Source organism: Erpetoichthys calabaricus, chromosome 16 (genome assembly GCF_900747795.2).
Source record: "Erpetoichthys calabaricus chromosome 16, fErpCal1.3, whole genome shotgun sequence".
NCBI classification, from domain to species: domain Eukaryota; kingdom Metazoa; phylum Chordata; class Cladistia; order Polypteriformes; family Polypteridae; genus Erpetoichthys; species Erpetoichthys calabaricus.
The window spans coordinates 51,033,832-51,057,258 of record NC_041409.2 but is presented as its reverse complement, the minus strand read 5'-3'; the positions used below and the strand labels follow the sequence as shown (position 1 = coordinate 51,057,258).

The following is a 23,427-nucleotide window of genomic DNA, read 5'->3' as shown; positions in this document are numbered from 1 at the left end:
ACAAGATGAGAGTCAATACTAGTAGAGCGGGCAGCGAGATCAAAAGACAAAGCCGAAAACATTGAGAAAACACGTAGTTAAAAAGGGTGCGCAAGCGAAGCGAAACCAGAGAATCTGATTAAAGAAGCGCATGACGCAAGAAGCGCAAGGATAGTTCTTTGTGCACCCAACCACGGATAATGAGCTGAGCTCCATTCTGTTCCTTTTACCAGTAGTCACCTCATCAGTAAATACAAGAGAGGCCGGTCCAGTGGCAGCCATATCTGCCCAAGCCATTACCTAACCTGTCCCTTTCTTTCTCCACACCTTTCTCTTTCCACTACTCTGGTACAAGTGAATCTCTGTCTCTTCTGTCCATCCAAATCTGAACAGGTTTTAGGATGCACTTCCTAGCAAAATGGAACCTTGCAGTGTTGTTCTTAAGACTTACCAGTGTGGTTTGCATCTTGCGGTGAATTCCCTGAATTTACGCTTGTACCGTCTTCTTGTTCTGATCATCTTGGCCAAGCCTACCCCGACATCCTGCAGTCTGTTTTTGATCTGGCTACTTTATGAGTGAAAGTATTCTTCTGTCATCCACTTAAGTCATCTACCTTGTTCATCCAGGTCGTTTGGTATTCCTGAGCTCACTAATTCGTTCTTGAAGTATCAAACAGTTGACTGCGTCAAACCTAAGGTTTTTCATATGTCTCATGTGGTCCTTTTCTGATCTTTTCGGTCTCAAAATGGCATTGACACTTCTCTGGTCCTCGTGTTAAGCAACGCTAGCAACAGATTGCAAGTGACAGTGTCACACTTGGAATCAGCCGTAGGCCTTTTATCAGGTTAATTACGGTAGGCATGACAATGCAGTGACACACACCTGGCCAAGTAGCAGCTAAGCTGCCAACTGGCCACTTAAGGGTACTCCATATAAGAATTTCTACAATTCCTACACCCTTTTTATATAAATATTTCTAGATTTAAGACTGAAGGTTTACACTAAAAGCCCCTACCTTTAGTTTCCTTTCAATCCCAGAATGCTTAGAGAGCTACACTAATGACAATTTCATCACTCTCCAAATACTTCTGCCCTTCACTGTAGTTTCCCTCTTGGTATATCGAGATGCCCATCCCAGGATGACAGTGATTTGATGCAACTGTTTTTAGAGGAGCAGGGGCCTCATGTATAAACGGTGCGTACGCACAGAAATGTTGCGTAAGAACATTTCCACGTTCAAATCGCGATGTATAAAACCTACACTTGGCGTAAAGCCACACACTTTTCCACGGTAGCTCATACCCTGTTGTATGCAAGTTCTCCACTCGGTTTTGCAGACTGGCGGCACCCAGCGTCAAAGCAGTGCTACTGTTCCTGTGTGGTTACCCTTTCTTAGATCAACATCCATGACGGCAGCTTTATCAAATACACTGAAATTAACCGCATTTCGTTCATAAATTTAATGCATCTGATTGTAATTAACCTGTAACAATATAATGGTCCACAGAATGTGCCTTTACACAGCCTCTCCGCTGTTTTATAAACGAACGTCATATAAGGCCGTCCTTTCTCCTTGCTTAGCGGTTCTGTATTGTTTTATTGTTCGTTTATTACGATTGTTATAGTTATTGTGTAGCTATTTGAGACTCAGTTTTCTGTTCAGGTACCCATTTCCTTTATGTAATCCGCGGATTCTCCGCTATTTTTTGGTCGTTTATTACGATTATAGTTATTTATTGATTCCCTTCTTTAGCTGACTGCCTGCTCATATAAGACGCTCTGCTATTTTTTTGTGAAGCAGCGTTTACACAGCTTCTCCGCGGTTTTATAAACAAACGCCATATAAGGCCATCCTTTTTCCTTGCTTTGCCAAGGAAGCAGCCTTTTTATTTAATCCACAGGTTCTCTGCTGTTTTATTGTTCGTTTATTAGGATTGTTATAGTTCTCTTTGTATACCACGTTGTCAGTTCAGCACTCCAGTTGTAAAATGATCAAGCTGTGCAAGCTTACTGTTGAGAATGCAATGTATAGTTGTACAGGAGAAAAGCAATCTTGCCTCAAATCAATGGCAACCTTTTGTAGGTCTATGAACTTAATTTAAACTTTAGGTTTACACGGTGCTTTGTTTCCGAAGTACCTGCACTTATGAATATGTCTGTATGCGTCAGTCGCTTCATATTCTTTTCCTACATTATCAATTGTGTAATGTGTTTTTTGAACAGGTTTGATTCATCGAAGTGATCACTCGTGCTGCGTTCAGTCACTTCACGTGAGCCGCTCTCTTGTGTGATACCTCGTGTCTTCTCATTAAACTTGTATGTCGCGAATATGGTATTGCAAACGGCAGCGGGAGCGTTTCCATAAACTTAATTTAAACTTACGGTTTACACCGTGCTTTGTTTCCGCAGTAGCTGCACTTATGAATATGCTTGTATGCGTCACTCGCTCGCTTCTTATTGTTTCGCTGCCTTCTCAATTGTGTAATGAATGTTTTCTTCAGCGCTCTTTGGGGCTCTTCCTTGTTTTCTACGTACTGCGTTCACAGTCAGTTCACGTGATTACGTGGGAGGCGTAATGACGCGATACGCAACTCTGCCTCCCACGGCCATCGAGCTGCAGTCTATTACAGTATATGGACAAAAAAGAGGTTCCAGTTATGACCGTTACGCGTAGAATTTCGAAATGAAACCTGCCTAACTTTTGTAAGTAAGCTGTAAGGAATGAGCCTGTCAAATTTCAGCCTTCCACCTACACGGGAAGTTGGACAATTAGTGATGAGTCAGTGAGTGAGTGAGTGAGTGAGTGAGTGAGTGAGTGAGTGAGTGAGTGAGTGATGAGTGAGTGAGTGAGGGCTTTGCCTTTTATTAGTATAGATTTTTGGTAGCATGATGTTATTTCATCCTCTAGATGCCTTCATTATGCTGGCCCGTGAATTATTCAGGCTTAACCCTGTAAAACAGAGCATAACACATCACCTCGAGTCTGACTCAGGCTTAACCATATTTATTTAGAATTACAAGTCCGAGTGATGCTTGGGGCTGATGCCAAGGAGATTAATATAGCTTGAGACTGGAAGTAGTCAATCAGCCTTTTGATCATCCAGATTCAGATTCTGCCATTCTTTTGTAATCTGAATAATTTTACAGTTCATATTTCTCTATTTTGGATCATTATTTTGTGACGAATTGAATAGCTGGCTAAACTATTATATATGGCTGTTTGCCACTTGACTCAGGGGTCATATTATGCTATCACTCCATGCCTATATTAGATGGTGGCACAGGTTTCTGGATTCCAAAACCGCCCTCTGCCATGCTTTAAAGAGTTAAGTATTTCCTGTTTTTCGACATCGATTTCTGGTTGGTGTTTTGATTTTGTTACTTTCGCTTTTGGATTTTGCCGCCCTTGTATGATTGATTAATTGATTTGATTTTTTATTTATCACTCAGTCCTGGTTTTCTATTCTCACTCCAGGCAGAACAGCAGAGGATTTCTTACTTGTCCAATTGTTTTGCTTTATAGTTCATTCCATTGTTATTTTGTATGTTTCCGTTAAAACATGCTTAGTCATTTATGTCAAGTCTGTTCTAGTCATCCCATGAGTGTATGCTGTTAGCCAGAGGGCTATGCCTTAATGTTTCATTTTCATTTATTGAAGAGCAGGCGTTCTCTTGAAGAAGCGAATGGCCTTTTCACCTTGCCGAGCAGGACTGCCTTGAGACTCAGATGTAAGAGCAGCTCCTTGCGGAGACTGGCCCTCGGGAACACTTTGTGTTTTTTTTTGTTTTTCTTTAATCTTTTCTGTGTGGCTAATTGGTGCCAGATAGAAAACGCATCCAGTCAGCTTTTAAAATAATAAGCCCCTTGCATTCTGGCTGACTGCACTGGAATTTCTACAGCTAGAGCTCTCTCTTAAAATTCTTTTCAACAGCAGGGATTATCTGCGACATATTGATTAATCGGGAGTAAATTGAAAGCAGGAGTTTGAAAAAGAGAGTGAGATATTAGCTGCTAATTCTGCTATGTCTGTAGCTGGGCCTACTAACATGCTGCTTAGTTTATGTTTGATTTTTGTATTGTATATAGCGTCTTTTGAGATGAGAAAATGCTATTGTTTGCTAGACGTTATAGGTGATGCCCAGAGACTGCAGCCTTGTTGCAAAAAGCGTAAGAGGCTTTAAAAAATACAGAAGAAAATTGGTTTAGCGTTGCCAAGTATGGCAGACATCTCCTCGCACAATGCATTATGATTATCCAACACACAAGGCTTGCACAGTGTGTGAACTGGCAGCTAGCACCCTGTATGTGTGTATGCCTTGAGATGCGCTGGCACCTTGTTGGCTGCCGCCTATACATTTGAGAAACAACCCAGAGAGCCTTTGCATAGGACCATATGGAGGACTGGATAGTGTTGTACTTGAAGGATTTGGAAACACTGTCTGTCTTCTTTATTTTTTATTACCTATTAGGGAGGCTCTGTTGGTCACTGATGCAATGGCACTCTTTACAACATCTTGAATGAAAAAACAGATTTTAAACCATCCTAAACCACCATATTCTGCCATTATTTGGTCAAAACTAAAATCTTCTAGTAGAGACTTGCATGTGGGTTTCATCCTCCTTTTGTCACCTTTAGGATGAGTCAGTTAGTCCTCATGTTGTAGAACTTTGGTTAGGTTTAGTTCTGAAGCATCTGAATGTCTAGTGCTGTGGAGGAGCAGAGCCTTAGCACTTGTCATTCTTTCCTTCTACACAACAGACTGCTTGATCTTAAATCGGTCAGGCTTCAAGAGGGGCCATTCCTCTGAGACAGCTGTCCTCAGTTGTCAACACATTACGGCTGGCTAGATCTACCAGCATGTCATCTGTCCTCGTTATTCTTGATTTCTTCTTGACATCCTCTACAGTCTACCATCAGATCTTCCTTACCACTCTTTCTCACCTCTGCCTGATTCCTACCTCTTGGCAAGATCCTACCGTGTGTCCTGGTGAGGAGAAATGTCAAAGGTACACCAGTAAATCACAAGGGTGCCTCTTGGATCGGTGCTGAGCCCTCACCTCTTCTCTCTATACATCACCTCACTAGGCCTCATCAGCCAGTCCCATGATTTCTCATATCAGTGGCATGCCAATGAGTTGCAGGTGAACTTGTTGTTCCCAGAGGATAACAAGGTATCTGCTATCTCTGCCTGTCTCATTGATATTATAAGTGGATGAAGGAGAACCATCTCCACCCCAACCTGGCCAAGACTGACCACCTTGTTATGCCTGCATGCCCGTTTGTTCAGCACCCCATCACTGTTCAGCTTGTGTCATTATCACTAACACCTTCCAAGTCAGTGTGCAACCATAGAGTGGCGATCGATGACCAGCTGTCCTTCAAGGACCTTGATGCTACAGTCTCTTAGTCTTTCAAATTCACTCTATGCTAGTGCTGAATCAATACTAAAATTTTGACTTTGGTATCTATACCTCCTTTCAGACCTTAGTACTAGTACCAAAACAGTTCCGATGCAAATAACGGATAGTTCCAAGAAAGCTCCTGTTCTTCTCCAGCTTCTCTGCTGCGTAACTTCGCATTGTTTCACTCTTGATAGTCATGAGGTCCCAATTACATCAAAGCAATGGTTTAGGGTCTGTCCCCCCCATGAAGTCCTGGGGATTGACAGGAAAGATGATGTTTACTTCCAGTACTGAAAATCCTATCATGCTGATGCTGTACCATTTTAAAATTTGGGGTTGTTGCTCTTTTCTGGTACTGCTGTACTGCTCGACCCTACACTATACAACAAGATCAGGGTGTATGTGATGGAAGAAATAAAGGTCAGTGTTGTGTCCTTTCTGGTTGTCCAACTTTATGGGTACAAGAAAGAAAAGTCTTACCATTTTCGTTAGGATTTCAATGTAATTTGTAGCAGCGAATTACTTTGCTAATTGACTATGACTTTCATCTTGCATTTTGGGTCCGATAACATGAAATTATTTTAGTTTTGTACTCCTCCTTTATGCTCTTTAAATCATAATTTTGGATTCACATCCTACGCTTGTTTACTTGCGTATTGTTTTCTGGTATCGACCTTTGACTTATACTAAAAACACGAACCGTCTTCTGATTCCATTCTTATGTAAATGCTTATACCAGACAGTAGAGTCAGTACAGTACTGTTAATGCCAGAATGAATATGCACAGTTTAGTATTGAATCGATAGTAAAGTTTGGACTTCGTTATCGATAGCAGCTTTCAGACCTCAGTACAGTTCAGATAACTCAAAATGACCCCATGTTCCTCTAGCCTCCCTGGTGTGGATCTCCATCGCACCGCACTGCCCACTGTTCTCTCTTAATAGCCATGATGTCCCAATCGCGTCAAAGCAATAATTGTCCTCTGTGTCATCCCAGTCGCGTGGAAACAATATTCCTTGTGATTGCATTGAAGTATTGAGGGGGATGGTCTTCTGTGAAGTTCCAATTGCATCTCAACTTGTCGCTTCACGTTGTGAAGTCTTCCACAGCTGTAATATCCATTGTCGAAGGAAATGGAGGTTTATTGAGAGGAAAGCTTTCATTTATGTCTGGTAATGAAAATCCTGAAATTCTAGTACTGTACAATATTAAAATTTGGGGTTTTTTCCTCCTTGTACTGGTATATGGTGCAACCCTACCACAGACAGTTATGAGGCTTCACAAGACACTTGCAGTTTTCCCGCTAATGTATGAAACTGATTCAACAGAAGCAAGTTTAGTTCTTTCATATTTACAGACATCCAGATTAGAAACTTATTGAGTCCACCAGTAGTCCACAACTGATTGACATCAAGTCAGCCACATATGACGTTACTTATGCAGGTTTTTGTGTTCTGTTTCTCTTTAGCGGATGACTGCCAGCTTCTGACACAAATTCCCAAGGTGCGATGCCTGAGGAACAGCAAGAGGGAAGGTAAGTTCTAGGCATTAGAATAGTAGCTCAATGTCCTGGGTGCTTAGTACATTAAAATTTACACTTTATTCCTCAATGAGTCCAAAGTAACATGCCCAGTGATGGGTGCGTTATCCTCCAGGCAGACAAACAGTTTCTCAGAAACCAGTAAGTGGCTCAGAAAAATGTTGGAGGAAATACTGGAGCTCGTCTTCAAGGAGAGACTTGGCAGCCCTGGGTCTGGCATATCTTGGGAGATGTGACATGTTGCGTGTTGGATAGAATTTCATGAGGTGATATTACAACTGCCACTATTGCCACTAATGGTACTACTAAATAAATTAACGCTATACACAGTACTATGTTGTGATGATGTGGGCTCAGCTTAATGCTCCCATCTCGCTTTTGGGCGCTCTTGAACCTGACACCGTCGGTAATGTAACTGGATGAGCTGGACAGTGAGGACACCAACGAAGCAAGGGAATGGCGCAAGAGCACTTTTATTAAAACAAAAACAAACAGTGTTCAAATAAATAGTACAGTGTTTCAATATGTCAAATAAATAAATAATCCATTAAAACAGTGAAGAATGTGGAGGTTAAAATCCAATAAATAAATCCTTTAAAAAGGAGATTAAAAAATGGCTGGAAGCAGTCCTTTAAAAACCAAACCCATTGCCTTCTTCTACTGGCGGCTCCCCTGCTTCTCCCATCCGGGCCCTGCACCAGGGGAATCGCCCTACCTGCAGCTGACCTTCTCCTTCTAGTCTGTAGCCTTGCGGTCCCTGGCTCAATAGGGCTCTCCAGACTGACTCGGGTTCTCCAGCGACCAGGGCGCTCACGCTGGGCCTTCCACCTCCCAAGCCTCCTGACTCCTGCTACCTTATGCGACGAGCCAACCACCTTCCGGTCACTCCTATTCCTCCAAAGGTACTCAGCAGGAGCGACCACTTTGTGCTGTCCCCCGGGTGTCGGCCAAACACCCAGCTAGGGCTCACTTCCCAGCTGCCTTCTCTGATCAATGAGCCTGCCCTCTCACTCATTCTCTCACGCATCACCGACTCCTTCACTTCCAGCATCTTCTTCTTTCACCTCCTCTAACCGGTGTTCTTTCGATCATCCTTCTCCCCCTCCACACTCGCATTTCTCCTGTTTATTATAGGGACATGGCACAGGTGTGGCAATTAGCAGCTCTCGGCATTCCCCACCTGTGCACTTAACGAAGGAAACGCCCGCATCACGTAGTGTCCGAGAACCACTCCAGCCACACTACCACGCCCCCTCTATAAGCCGATTATTTATTTAAAAACTGACCTTTTCATCTGACCCGCAATACCACATATGTACGTTTTTATGTGATATTTATATTGTGCTGCAATTGTGGCTAAACATGGAACCTAACGAAATATAATTTGATTTCTGCGTTGGATTTATCATTTCGTGTGTCTGTATCGATATCTTCTTAGCGTTTGGCATCTGTTTTAACCTCGTTGTGCTCCTCTCACATGTTCTTGAGAGGTGAATTCCTGTTTAAAGTAACACCAGTTTATTGTTTCAAAGCCTTTTGAATTGGCACAGAAATCATGGCTGCATTCTGTCCATTTCCAGGTCTAATTCGATCTCGTGTTCGAGGAGCTGAGGCTGCAACAGCCACCATCTTGACCTTCCTGGACAGCCACTGTGAAGTGAACACCGAGTGGCTGCAACCTCTGCTCCAGAGAGTCAAAGAGGTAGGTGTCAGTTGCTTATTGGGTTAAAGCCAGTGCCACATTACATGACTTCTAGCCGGAGGGGATGTCAGACTTGATGACTGCATTTGCTGATGTTGTCAACTGAGGATGTCAGATTACGCGACTAGGAATTGCACAGCATGACAAATCAGAAATGTGTGTGGCGACTTTTTGGCACAGTGTCACATTTACAGAGTTCTCTCAAGCCCAGCCCTTATTTTCTGACAGCCAATAACGTGCTCCCTGATGGCTCCAGGGCTCTATAAATGCTTTCCATGTACAGTGAGCTCAGCTGCAGTCGCTGTCTTCAGACTTTTTTTAATGTTCTGCCCTGATACATAAAACACAAGACATCAGACTGTTTGTGAGGTAGAAAACACCCACGTTCCTTATTCCTCGTTGCTGCATTATTTGCAGTGTATGTCCTACCAGGTGAGCGCTTATTGGTTGTCAGCTCTCACGCGTACACAAGCCCAACTCTGGGTTAAGACAGAGTCAAATGTGCTTGATATTTTTCGAGGCAAATCACAGACTGAGTCACTGGTTGTGTAAGACGGTACGATGGGTGGCCACTGGAGTTCACTGCGACTCCTCCACGCCGTGCTAAGATTACGCAAATGAAATCTGCAATTGAAAATCAGGTAGTGTGATGGGGGCTTCAGTTTACTGTTATGTTACATCCAAAGCTGTTAGAAGATGATAATAATGTGCATAATTAACTGTAAGCGCAACTAGTATAACGTGTCACAGATGGCTGGGGTTCTTACCCAGCCGGGATGCCTGGAAGGACCAGAAGGTGGCATAAATATCTTCCGGGCCACGAGGAGGCAACCGCCCTGGGTCAGGAGAGGACCATGGGAAAGGAGGTTCCAACCAGTCGGGACCCGTGGCCACCGCCAGCGGGCGTTTCAAGCCTCTGGGAACCCGGGAAACATTTACTTCCGCCACACCCGGGAAGACGAAGGAAGATCCTTCCAGGGACGCCCGGAGTGCTTCCGGTGCAAAGGGCAGCACTTCCGCCACACCAGGAAGTGCTGCCGGAAGAATGTCACGAAGCACCTGGAGCACATCCGGGTAGAAATAAAAGGGGCCACCTTCCTACAATCTAGGAGCTGGAGTCGGGAGTGGGAGCAGGACAAAGCTCCCGTGAGGAGAGGAAAGGCAGCCATGGACTGTGAAAAGAAGCTTGGAATAGGGGTGATTTGGTGCTGGGAGCACTGTGTGTTGTGCGGAACTGTGTTATTTGTGCTTAAAATAAACGTGTGCTTTTATGAAGATGTGGTTTCTGACTAGAGGTGTCTGGGCAAGTCTCACAAACGTGATGTGTACAGTATGATGTATAATTGGAAATGTAGTGATATAAACTGCCATGATTGTTAAATACATTTTACAAAAATGCTAAGTTTCAATTGTGTCCTTCCTTCCCAAGCTAGCCATTTATAAGTGAACAAAGATTTAAATTGGATAAGATAGAACTTTATTTGTCCCAAGGGGAGGAATGTGGCTTTTTTAGGGAAGTTCAATAAATAAATACATACATACATAACATTGTAACAAACAAGCACACACGCTAGAATTACTAAAAAGAAAGAAAGCTTCTGACTTGAAAAAAAAGCAGTCCCACTGAGGCGCTATACAGGTGTATTGCCTTTTGGTTTATCGGAGCCCCAACAGTGTTTCCTGACCCACTTCTGAATAATTCATTGGCTGAAAGTCCTCAGTGTTAGTGTGTCACAGAAAAGAGGATGTACAGCATTGTCCATAATGGCACTCAGTTTCATATTCATTTTCCACATCATGACTACCTTCAGCAGGTCCAGAGAGCATCCCATAACTGAGTATGCCTTTTGAATTAGTTGGTTAATTTGGTGGGTTTCTCTTGAAGTGACGTTACCAGCCCAGCCCACCACACTGGACATCACAGAGTTGTAGAGGATGTGACGGATGTCACTCCCACCTTAAAGGGATGCAGTCTTCTAAGGAAGAATACCCTGCTGTAGCCTTTCTTCTATAGTTCCTCAGTGTTCTGAGAGCAGTCCCACCTGTCATTGATGTGGACCCCCAAGTACTTGTAGGAGTGCACCACCTCGTCATCCACTCCCTGAATAGTGACCAGGCATAGAGGCTGTCTGGTGAGATGAAAGTCAATAAGCAGTTCCTTAGTATTTCTGATGTTAAGATCCAGATAGTTCTCAAAGTTCTCCACCTGACTCCAGAATCATCAGAAAATCTTGTGACCTGCAGTTATATTTACAGTCCAGGGTGAACAGAAAAGGAGACAGGAAATCAGTGCAGAAGTGCGGTCGGTTAGTCAGTTACCTGCTTTTGTGATCCCTGATCCTTCTTTGAATGTCTGCTTCCTTTTCAGGACCACACTCGTGTGGTGAGTCCAATTATTGATGTCATCAGCCTGGACAACTTCGCCTACCTTGCGGCTTCAGCGGATCTCCGGGGAGGTGGGTGCCATAGAGAGCCATCATTGATTTTGTGCTTCAAGCTGATGAGGGGGCTTTTTCATTCTCTCAGCTGTCATTGTACGTGTGTGAATTTGATTTCATATCTTTTTGTAGAAAATTGTAAATGAGAGCATTACCAAAAAGCATGTGTGTTGTTAACGTTTTATTTCGCATTGACACTCTGTTTCAAATGACCAGTAATTAACACTAGCTGATGGCCATACCCACACAAAGAAATTATTCTTAGATCTTGCTGTGTAGTGAAGTGAAGTCTGATTCCAAAGGAAAGGAATCTCTATGTCCCGTTTAGTGCCTTGTTGTCATCATCATCATTATCATCATCATCTTATGCTCTGCCACAAGCAGGTCCCATTGTCTGGTGACTTTAGTCTTTACTTCTCTATAAGCCGTTATCTACTATAGCATCTAGAATTCTCCAGAAGTGCCACCTCTCACTGCCTGTCTGAACTGAGTCCTCTTTTACCCTTCAGTTGGCTGTGTGTCCTCACCTTCATGTCTATGGCTTGCTCTCCGGATGATTCTCATCATGTGGTGTGTCTTGTCCATATCTCATGTTTCTTCATATAACCTGCTTTGCACCCAAAACTTCTGAGCTGGAACCACATAATGCCTAAAGAAGGGTAAAACAAATGGATAAAAACAGGGCAACCAGTCAAATTTTTGTCATACTGACAGAAGAATTGAAATTATTTGTGGGAAAAGGGCATTTAAGGAAAATGACTGATCTATAGGGTACTTATTCTTTAGGGGATTGCGGGCTATGCTCTCATCTCTTCCACTCACAGTTGGTTGATCGCTATATGTGGGCCGCCAGTGATCTTAAAAAAGGTTGAAAATGTGCCCCGAAGCCACAAAGGATGAGAAACTCTGCAAAATTTCCATTCCGCATGCGTTAAACACAATTAAATAAAAACAAACTTACAGCATTACTGGTACCTGCAATGGATATATAACACTGAGAACTGCATGGCTAATTATGCATGCAAATTAGCAATGTGCTCAGCAACTAAACCAAGCCTTAAAGGACCCCCTCCCCTCCGCTCAGGTCATTAGAAAACAGAACACATGCAGTAGATTCAAAAAACAGTTTTATTACACTCTGCAGTGTGTTACTTTATTCTTGATGGAAGAAGAGAAAAGCCAAGCAAAATGACACCTTTTATTGGCTAACTAAAAAGATTACAATATGCAAGCTTTCGAGGCAACTCAGGCCCCTTCTTCAGGCAAGATGTAAGAAGATGGAAGAAGAAAGTGTAAAGCATCTGCACAGATACATGGGAAGCAAAACAAAAAAAAGACATTCCTTCTTTACCCAGGAGCTGTGACTTCAAATGGTGGAACAAGCCAGTCCACCCTGCCGCTTCAGGCATAGCTAATAGGTGCCCAAGCCTGCCACTTTCTCAGCACAAAGATCTAGATTTTATTTACTTATTGCCAGTTTGTGGCTGTTGGTTGTATTTTGTTTGTGGTATTTGTTTGCCTCTGTCTTTTGCTGTTTGGGGCAGAGTGGCTCAGTGGTTAGCACTGTTACCTCACAGCTCAGATCACATTTTTGGTCGCAGTATTCAGTCCAGCATATTTGATTGACTTTTCCATAGCCGTCAGTGGCACTTAAAAGCTAGTTCAGTTCCTCCTTCCCCCAGTGAAGTTTGCGATCATTTCCATGAGAAGTGAATTCAGCATCATTAACTCATCACTAGTCCATTAGGAAACAACTATAAACATTATATGTATTATGTTATTAACAATAATAACATCCACTTCAGTACAGTTCAGGTCATCCTCCTGAAGCTAAGGGTGTTCAGGCCCCGCCAGTATTTGCATGGAAGACCAACCAGGAAAAGCTTGGGTTGCTGCTGGAAGGGGTGTTGGTGAGGCCAGCAGAGAGCGCTTACCCTGTGGTGTGTGTATGTGTGTGGATTCCAGTGCCCCAGTGCAGTGACGGTGACACTGTGCAGTAAAAATGGCACCGTCCTTCAGATGAGACGTAAAGCTGAGTTCTTGACTCTCTGTGGTTCCTGGGAATCCTTTATAAAGAGTAGGATGTATCTCAATGTCCTGGCTAAATTGCCCACCGAGGCCTAATCATTCTGGTCCCCCAATCATCCTCTGTCTCTAATTGGTTGTCTCTCTCTCACCACTTCACCACCTAACTGCTAATGTGTGGTGAGCGAACGGTTGCAAAATGGCTCCCATCAAATCATCCAGGTGGGTTCTGCACATTAGTGGTGGTAGAAGTGGTTTCCCACTCACTAAGAAAAGCGCCATATAAGAGTAAAGAATTATTATTAAGTCATCATTATAAATTTTAAGCCTTTTGAAATAATGTAATGATCCTGGGGGGTTACAAGAAGGAGGCATGAAATTTGCACTTAAGGCAAAGCTTGTGATAGCTGGAAAAGAAATGTTTTTTGCGGCTAAAACTGCCAACTCCTCCCTTGATGACTCGTTAATGCCACTCCAATCTCCCATGACACCACACACGCCCATATGCCTTGTCCACTGCCTGCACATTCACACCTCCAGCACTGCCTAACACAGCTTACCTGGCATCAGTAGTAACACCATCTGCCCCATTGTGCCCTCCTAAATGCCAAGATGGTGACCACACACCCAGACTGATTGACGTAAGCACCGGAGAGGCTCTTCCTAAGTCTGCCTGGAATGCTTTTGTGTCCAACTTCACCAGGTAGTCCTGCGGCCACCTGCAAAATGTGCCCCTTTCATGTCTGGAATGTGGATTTTAGGCTCTAGTGCTGTCATCTATGTCATGTGACAAAGGCCTGTAGTGTGTGTGATTATTAATAGGTGCTGATAAGTGATACTTAAACTGCCCAACTGTGTGTTATTAGTGCGTATATGTTTCATGGAATGTCTGCTTATTACTTTTTAATGACAGAGTGTTTTCAAAATAGTAATTACAGTAGGTTTTATAAATAATGCAATTGCAAAGTGACTGATTTTTTAAGTAAGACTTATACTCAATATTATTGCCATCCATCCATCCATCCTCTTCCGCTTATCCAAGGTCGGGTCGCAGGGGCAGCAGCTTGAGCAGAGATACCCAGACTTCCCTCTCCCTTGCCATTTCTTCTAGCTCTTCCGGGGGAATCCCAAGGCATTCCCAGGTCAGCCGAGAGACATAGTCCCTCCAGCGTGTCCTGGGTCTTCCCCGGGGCCTCCTCCCGGTTGGACGTGCCCGGAACACCTCACCAGGGAGGCATCCAGGAGGCATCCTGATCAGATGCCCGAGCCACCTCATCTGACTCCTCTCGATGCGGAGGAGTAGCGGCTCTACTCTGAGCCCCTCCCGGATGACTGAGCTTCTCACCCTATCTTTAAGGGAGAACCCAGACACCCTGCGGAGGAAACTCATTTCAGCCGCTTGTATTCGCAATCAAGGTGAGGGTAGGAACGTAGATCGACTGGTAAATTGAGAGCCTTGCCTTGCGGCTCAGCTCCTTTTTCACCAAGACAGACCGATGCAGAGCCTGCATCACTGTGGACGCCGCACCGATCCGCCTGTCGATCTCACGCTCCATTCTTCCCTCACTCGTGAACAAGATTCCGAGATACTTGAACTCCTCCACTTGGGGCAGGATCTCGCTCCCAACCCTGAGAGGGCACTCCACCCTTTTCCGGCTGAGGACCATGGTCTTGGATTTGGAGGTGCTGATTCCCATCCCAGCCGCTTCACACTCGGCTGCAAACCGATCCAGAGAGAGCTGAAGATCACGGCCTGATGAAGCAAACAGGACAACATCATCTGCAAAAAGCAGTGACCCAATCCTGAGTCCACCAAACCGGACCCCCTCAACGCCCTGGCTGCGCCTAGAAATTCTGTCCATAAAAGTTATGAACAGAATCGGTGACAAAGGGCATCTCTGGCGGAGTCCAACTCTCACTGGAAACGGGTTCGACTTACTGCCGGCAATGCGGACCAAGCTCTGACACCGGTTGTACAGGGACTGAACAGCCCTTATCAGGGGGTCCAGTACCCCATACTCTCGGAGTACCCCCCACAGGATTCCCTAAGGGGCATGGTCGAACGCCTTTTCCAAGTCCACAAAACACATGTAGACTGGTTGGGCAAACTCCCATGCACCCTCCAGGACCCTGCTAAGGGTGTAGAGCTGGTCCACTGTTCCGCGACCAGGACGAAAACCACACTGTTCCTCCTGAATCCGAGGTTCGACTATCCGACGGACCCTCCTCTCCAGGACCCCCGAATAGACTTTTCCAGGGAGGCTGAGGAGTGTGATCCCTCTGTATTTGGAACACACCCTCCGGTCCCCCTTCTTAAAGAGTCGGGACCATCACCCCGATGTGCCAATCCAGAGTCCCTATCCCTGATGTCCATGTGATGTTGCAGAGGCATGTCAACCAAGACAGTCCTACAACATCCAGAGCCTTGATGAACTCTGGGCATATCTCATCCACTCCCGGGGCCCTGCCCGCAAGGAGCTTTTTGACCACCTCGGTGACCTCAGTCCCAGAGATGGGGGAGCCCATCTCCGAGTCCCCAGGCTCTGCTTCCTCATTGGAAGGCATGTTAGTGGGATTGAGGAGGTCTTCGAAGTACTCCCCCCACTGACCCACAACGTCCCGAGTCGAGGTCAGCAGCGCACCATCCCCACCATATACAGTGTTGACATTGCACTGCTTCCCCCTCCTGAGACGCCGGACGGTGGACCAGAATCTCCTCGAAGCCGTCTGAAGGTCGTTCTCCATGGCCTCCCCAAACTCCTTCCATGCCCGAGTTTTTGCCTCAGCAACCACCAAAGCCGCATTCCGCTTGGCCTTTCGGTACCTATCAGCTGCCTCCAGAGTCCCACAGGACAAAAAGGTCCTGTAGGACTCCTTCTTCAGCTTGACGGCATCCCTCACCACCGGTGTCCACCAACGGGTTCGGGGATTGCCGCCACGACAGGCACCGACCACCTTACTGCCACAACTCTGATCAGCCGCCTCAACAATAGAGGCACAGAACATGACCCATTTGGACTCAATGTCCCCCACCTACTTCGGGATGTGGTCGAAGTTCTGCTAGAGGTGGGAGTTGAAGCTACTTCTGACAGGGGATTCTGCCAGACATTCCCAGGAGACCTTCACAACACGTTTGGGCCTACCAGGCCTGACCGGCATCCTCCCCCACCATCAAGGCCAACTCACCACCAGGTGGTGATCAGTTGACAGCTCCGCCCCTCTCTTCACCCGAGTGTCCAAGACATGTGGCCGCAAGTCCGACGACACGACCACAAAGTCGATCATCAAACTGAGGCCTAGGGTGTCCTAGTGCCAAGTTCACATAGGAACACCCCTATGCTTGAACATGGTGTTCGTTATGGACAATCCGTGACAAGCACAGAAGTCCAATAACAAAACACCACTCGGGTTCAGATTGGGAAGGCCATTCCTCCCAATCATGCCCTTCCAGGTCTCACTGTCATTGCCCACGTGAGCATTGAAGTCTCCCAGCAGTACGAGTGAGTCCCCAGAAGGTATGTCCTCTAGCACCCCCTCCAGGGACTCCAAAAAGGGTGGGTACTCCAAACTGCTGTTCAGTGCATACGCACAAACAACAGATAGGACCCGTCCCCCCACCTGAAGGCAGAGGGAAGCTACCCTATCGTCCACCGGGGTAAACCCCAATGTACAGGCTCCAAGTCGGGGGACAATAAGTATGCCCTCACCCGCTTGGTGCCTCTTACCAGGGGCAACTCTAGACTGGTAGAGAGTCCAGCCCCTCTCAAGGAGATTGGTTCCGGAGTCCAAGCTGTGCGTCGAGGTGAGCCCGACTATATCTAGCCGGAACCTCTCGACCTCGTGCACTAGCTCAGGCTCCTTCCCCTTCAGAGAGGTGACATTCCACATCCCAAGAGCCAGCTTCTGTAGCCGAGGATCGGACCGCCAAGGTCCCCGCCTTCGACCACCACCCAACTCACACTGTACCCGACCTCCTTGGCCCCTCCCGTAGGTGGTGAGCCCATGGGAAGGGGGACCCACGTTGCCTCTTCGGGCTGTGCCCAGCCGAGCCCCATGGGTGCAAGCCCGGCCACCAGGCACTCGCCATCGAGCCCCACCTCCAGGCCTGACTCCAGAGGGGGGCCCCAGTGACCCGTGTCCGGGCGAGGGAAAATGCCGTCCAAAGTTTTCATTCATCATAGAAGGTTTGTTGAACCGCTCTTTGTCTCATCCCTCACCTAGGACCAGTTTGCCTTGGGTGGCCCTACCAGGGGCATAAAGCCCTAGACAACAGAGCTCCTAGGGACACACAAACCCCTCCACCACGATAAGGTGGCGGTTCAAGGAGGGGTCAATATTATTTATTAAATTAAAAAACACAAATACAGTTTTATCTATAGATTATCTAATGTTTGCTAAAATTATTAAGTGCCTGCTTTTATACAGAACAGTAGCACATTACAGATGCTAACGGAATAATATATATTTAAACTGCACAAATGGATGTAGGTAATTCTTGATCATGTGATAGGAACCATAAGGATCACATGCAAGTCTAGTCAGTGAGTCTGATCTGTGACCACCCGGTCCTTTGTTCCAGTCTCTGATATCCACAAGTTACATTTGGCCAGAATGGCCCCAGCCCACCTCCCGTAATGGCTTCTGTGTTCTCCCAGTTGTGTTTCATTGTACTGATTTCTATCCATTGTTAATATGCAGGTACTGTCCAGTTAGAATGAGCGTCACCATGGAGACCCCATCATCAACCCATTATTGAACTTGCTTGATCCAATTGTAGGACTTTTGGGAGATGGCAGCATTGGGCAGAAAGTAGGAATCGATCCAGGATGAGTCCCCTGCCAGCACCCATTCAGGCCTGAATGCAGGGCCAGAAGTGAAATATGATAACTCCCGCCATTTAAAATAATTTAACACTCAGGTGGTATTAAATAACACTACAGTAGTCCATTGTCATTGTGAAACTGATTGAAGCCGTCATCCAAGGCAACCTATGGGATCAGGAGACCGTGCAGTTGGTTATGTATATTTTATTAATTATTGATGCCAAGGCAGGTTAAGTTTCCTGGATGAGATACTAATGGAGTACTGACATTTTTGTTCATTAATCTTCCGACGACTCTTTTAGAAGTGAGATACTGACACTCTTGAGCATCTGGGAGATCTCTCACTGACACTCCAGCCGGGAACAATGAAGTGATCTGTTCAGTTTGCAAACAAAGGTCATAAATTGGCAAAAGTGTACACAAATCAACCTTTACTTCCTCCTTTTTGGTTCAGACATAGTGATTTGACAGTTTTTCAATAAATAACCTGAACCCACTTGCTGCAGTCGAGCAAATCATACATTTTATCTACAACAACATTTATTTGTATAGCACGTTTTCATACAAATGCCATAGCTCGAAGTGCTTTACAAGATGAAGAAATAAAAAAAGAAAAAATATAAAAATTAGGCAATACTAATTAACGAAGAACAAAGTAAGGTCCGATGACCAGGGAAGACAGAAAAAACAAAATCTGCAGGGGTTCCAACCCCATGAGACCACAGCCCCCTCTAGGCATTCTACCTAACATCAATGATCTCAATCAGTCCTCATGGTATTCAGGCTTCACATGGAAGAACCTGATGACGACGGTCATGTGGATCTCTGGCCTTCAATCCATCAATGTAGGGACGTCATGGTGCTTTGATCAGGTGGTGATGGTGCAGATCGCTACCCCAGAAAACTGGAAAAAGAACAGCAAAGAAAGTAGGGGTTAGTACGGATTGCGGGGCCATGAAAAAAAAAGATAATTCAATGCATATACAGAATATCAGGGTTACGGTAAAATGAAGCTATGAGAAAGCAATGTAAAAATAATGTGTTTTAGCAGTATTTTAAAGTGCTCCACCGTATTAGCCTGGCAAATTTCTATCGGTAAGCTATTCCAGATTTTATGTGCATTACAACAGAAGGCCGCCTCACCACTTCTTTTAAGTTTAGCTCTTGGAATAATAAGCAGACGCTCATTTGAAGATCTAAGGTTACGATTTGGAGTTTAAGGTGTAAGACATTCCGAAATATAAGATGGAGCGAGATTATTTAAGGCTTTGTAAACCATAAGCAGTATTTTAAAGTCAATTCTAAATGACACAGGTAACCAGTGTAGTGACATCAGAATTGGAGAGACGTGCTCAGATTTTCTTTTCCTAGTTAAGATTCTAGCAGCTGCATTTTGCACTCGTTGCAATCGATTGATGTCTTTTTTCGGTGGTCCTGAGAGGAGTGCGTTACAGTAATCTAGCCAACTAAAAACAAAAGCGTGAACTCATTTTTCAGCATCTTGAAAAGTTCTAAGGGATCTAACTATAAAACAAATGCTGTCCTAGTAATCTGATTAATATGTGATTTAAAATGTAGGTCAGAGTCAATAATTACCTCTAAATTCTTTACCTCTTTCTTGACTTTTAAGCCTAATGGATCAAGTTTATTTCTAATACCCTCATTATATCCATTTTTGTCAATTTTCTGATTTCTCCTTATTTAGTTTGAGAAAATTACTACTCATCCATTCAGAAACACAAGTTAGACATTGGGGGTCAGTGAACCAAGAGAGTCTGGGCCATCAGGTGCTATTGATACATACAGTTGGGTGTCATCAGCATAGCTGTGGTAGCTCACATTATGCCCCAAGATAATCTGAACTAATGGAAGTATGGAGATGAAAAGAGCAGCAGACCCAGGATAGATCGTTGTAGAAAACCATATAGAATATCATGGGTCTTTGAAGTATAATTACCACAACTTACAAAGAATTTCTACCTGCCAGGTAGGACTCAAACCAATTTAAGACACTGCCAGAGAGGACCACCCACTGACTAATGTGATTTCTAAGAAGATTGTGATCAATGGTATAAGGTATAAGGATAATAGAAGATGAATAAATGCAGGTTTACACAGACACAGGCTGATAACAAATGACACAAAACAGAAAACTACGTTGGCTTGATTTGAGTTTATTCTGTCCTACAAGAAAAGGCTCAGTACTTAAGTTAATTCTGTTTCTTGAATTTGTATTGAAAGAGTTGCCTCAGGAAGCTTCATTCACTCAGGACTGGCTTTTCAATGTTCCTGTCATACGTCTGCTTTATTACCTGTTAGATGATCAGCTCTTATGGGGTATCAAGTCTCAGTGCCGGTGCTTTGACATCTTTACAGCTCGCCTGTACTCACTCTACTCTCCTCGGTGAAGGACGGGTGTGCGTGTTTCTTTACGTCACACACTTTGGAAACTGTGCCATGGCTGCCCCTGTTTTGAATTAATGGGAAGCTGAATTTAGGCAGTGCTTTTTAAGGGAGCTTGTACACTCTGGTACCCGATACCAGCATTTTCTTGTAGTTAGTCTATGAGTACCAGATGTTAACACATGCGTACCAGCACTTCGCCCCACCTTACAATCGCACATCCAGTCTTCTTGCTCTCCACAAAGGTTACTGTATAGCAACATAACTCTGAACCTCCAAGGTCCCCTCCCACTTTTATTCAGTGCACACAGAAATTAATACCGGTAGTTCTGTTTTTCCACTTCAACCGCTGAATTTAGGAGCTAAAACATAAAGCGGCTAAAGACGTATCCTTCACACAGGTTCTTACATTCAATTAAGATGACATCAATAATCAGAAATCAGTATGTTCAATAATTTGTTGGCGTAACTACAAAATTACAAATAGCAGAGTATTAGAGCACAGAGCAGAAAGGTGTGCTTGTCTTTTCCATTCCTGTCACCTCAGGTAGACATGCGTTGTCCCAGTTCCTCCAGGGTCAGCCTTTCTTTGGTACACGTGCAAGGACTTTCTGGCCCTTAGCTTTTCATGCCTCACAGTGGCGAGCTCTTTTTCGGTTAACACTTTTTTCAGGCTGCTTACTCAGCATAGTCATTACATCCGTGGGCAGTCAGTGGTCAGTTGACTCCTTTCTTCAGCAGGATGGACAGGTTGCTTTCACGTGCAGCCTCTCTTGCTCCTCTCCTGTCCTTCAGGAATGCTGGACTCGATGGAAGCCACATCCAACTTCGTTACGGAAGTCTTTCCTCTCTTATGGGCCTGGGTTAGGTTACCCTTTAGAATAGAAGGGTCATTCCAGGCTTTAATTCATTCAAACCTTAGACAATTTGGTGTCCTACTATAGAACAGAGAGCACTGATCTACTGGGGCATAGAGGAAGGAGTGGACAGTTTGCTTTCTTGAGTGCACACAAGTCTCGCTTTGTGGTTGATAATTGGTGTAAGGTTTTAAGATTGCTAATGGTGTGAGTTATGGCCTCCTTTTAGTAACCAAGTGCAGCACTGAGATGGCTCTTGACTAGTACCAGTGTCACTCAACTGTGATTGATGCCATCTTATTAGATCCAGAAAGTGCATTCTAAGAGATGCTAAGCGTATGCAGTATATGAAACTTGAGCTGAACTGACTTTGGACGGAAAGTCTTGGGCCAACATCAAGAACAGAGGGCAGTGCTTTTCTGTCCAACACCAGTACTTGTTATCTGAGTGTAAATGAATGTGAATGAAGTTCACCTTCACTTCAGATTTCTATGGTTTAGTCAAAATGGAGTGAACCAGTGGGCACTGCACTTTATGCCAAGGCTGACGACTTTTTGCTGTCTTGAAATGGCTAGCCTGACCTTCTCTTTGCTGCCATCTGTTGGTGTACCCTGGTAATGCTCAGCCACTCACAGATGCCACCAGACTAGAGAAGTTCTGACCAAAGCAGATCTGTTTGAATACCCAGCGAGCATTTCTTGTAAGAGAAAAGATGATGACCATTTCACAAGGTTTTTACGTGACAAGGAAACATTTTGTTTTTACCATTTTTTACAATGGTACATCATTTAAGAATGAAGGTCGAGGAAATACATGGAGATTTTGAAAATGTAAAATTAATAGCAGAGTTACCTGGCTCTGCTAAGGTAGAGTAAAATGCTGGTGTGGTCACTAAATTAATTCCCCAGGTGAACCCACAATTAGTAGCAAACACTGCATATCTGTGCCAAGTCCAAAAAGTACCTCCTGGGGCACCTGACTTCTTAAAGTACAGGCAAGGTCACAAATTCCCCAAGGGGAAAGAATTTGGAGCAAAGTTTTGCCGATGGAACCTGTACAAGATTTGTGGAGAACAGTGTGGATCTGAGTTGTATTAAAAGTCCGTCTGGTGATTCAATAAAAAAATTGTGTGGAAACATCTAAAGCACCCTTTGATAGGAAAGCATGTTCTCCTGATCTGGTTTCACAAGGTGCAAAATCAGTTTGCAGTGTCATGAATTTAAATCACATTCAAACTATGCAACATCCGCAAGAACTGAGCACATCTGGCAGAGTATGCAACACATCTGCTGGACCAAGCTTTAGGCTTGTCACGTCTGGACTACCGGCCTGTGTCACCAGGCCACTGCAGATCATTCAGAATGTGGCAGCTGAGATGGGCATAAGTCACTCCTCTTTTCAGGTCACTACACTGACTTCCTGTAGCTGAATGTATTAACTTCAAATCCTTGATGCTTGCCTGCAGAGTAGTCGGTAGGTCTGCACCTTTGTATATGGAGACACTTGTGAGGCCCTGTGCTCCTTCTTGCTCACTCAGGTCTGCTAATATTCAAGATACTCATTTACACCATGGCCCACAGATCCTCAAAGACAGACTTGATTGAAGATCATAGTTAGAGCCCCTACAATTTCTCAGACATGGCACCATGGGTCCTGTTTGGGCACAATGTAACTGAACTAGTGATAAGTTAAACACGTGCTGAGTGTGCATGGAGCACTCTGAAAACTTGTGGGGGCCCCCCAGTTACACGTGCCATGGTCGTGGGTGAGAAAGAAGGTGAGCATTTGACAAAGCTTTTAGAAAGCCATACAGGGGTGGAAAACAGGTCTCATGTCCCAGTTGCATATTTAATGGTTCTTAAAAAGGGTCTATACACGAAACTGGGATAACATTGCCGTTAATTAAGTGAAGGACCTGGGTGGACTGCATGATCAGCTTCTTGTGTTGGTTTTGCGCGGTGGTGTGTCTTAACTCTTCTCTAATACTGTTCTTGATTAAGTTCAAGTTACCGTCGACAGTGGTTAGTATCTTTGTGTCTCAGTCCATGCCAGGTTCAGGGGCAGAGAGCTTCCGCACACCAAGACAGTGTCACGAAAACAAGTCATAGACATCATAAAGATTTAGGGCAGCCACCAATATATTGTTTCCTGGCTGCAAAGTTGAATGAAATTGAACAGAGATATTCATCAGAGTCCAAAACAGAACTGACTTGTATGGAGACAAGATGGCAGTTTTAAAGATCAGTATGGGAAAT

At 44.6% G+C, this 23,427-nt stretch overlaps 1 protein-coding gene across 1 annotated transcript in view; it reads left to right on the top strand.

The window, feature by feature from the left end:
- galnt16 (UDP-N-acetyl-alpha-D-galactosamine:polypeptide N-acetylgalactosaminyltransferase 16) overlaps positions 1-23,427 on the top strand; it is a 127,688-nt gene that overhangs the window by 59,633 nt on the left and 44,628 nt on the right. Inside the window, exons 5-7 of the mRNA XM_028821821.2 lie at positions 6,853-6,918; positions 8,505-8,626; positions 10,995-11,082. Coding sequence (XP_028677654.1) covers positions 6,853-6,918; positions 8,505-8,626; positions 10,995-11,082 — 276 coding nt within the window. The remainder of the gene's footprint in view (positions 1-6,852; positions 6,919-8,504; positions 8,627-10,994; positions 11,083-23,427) is intronic.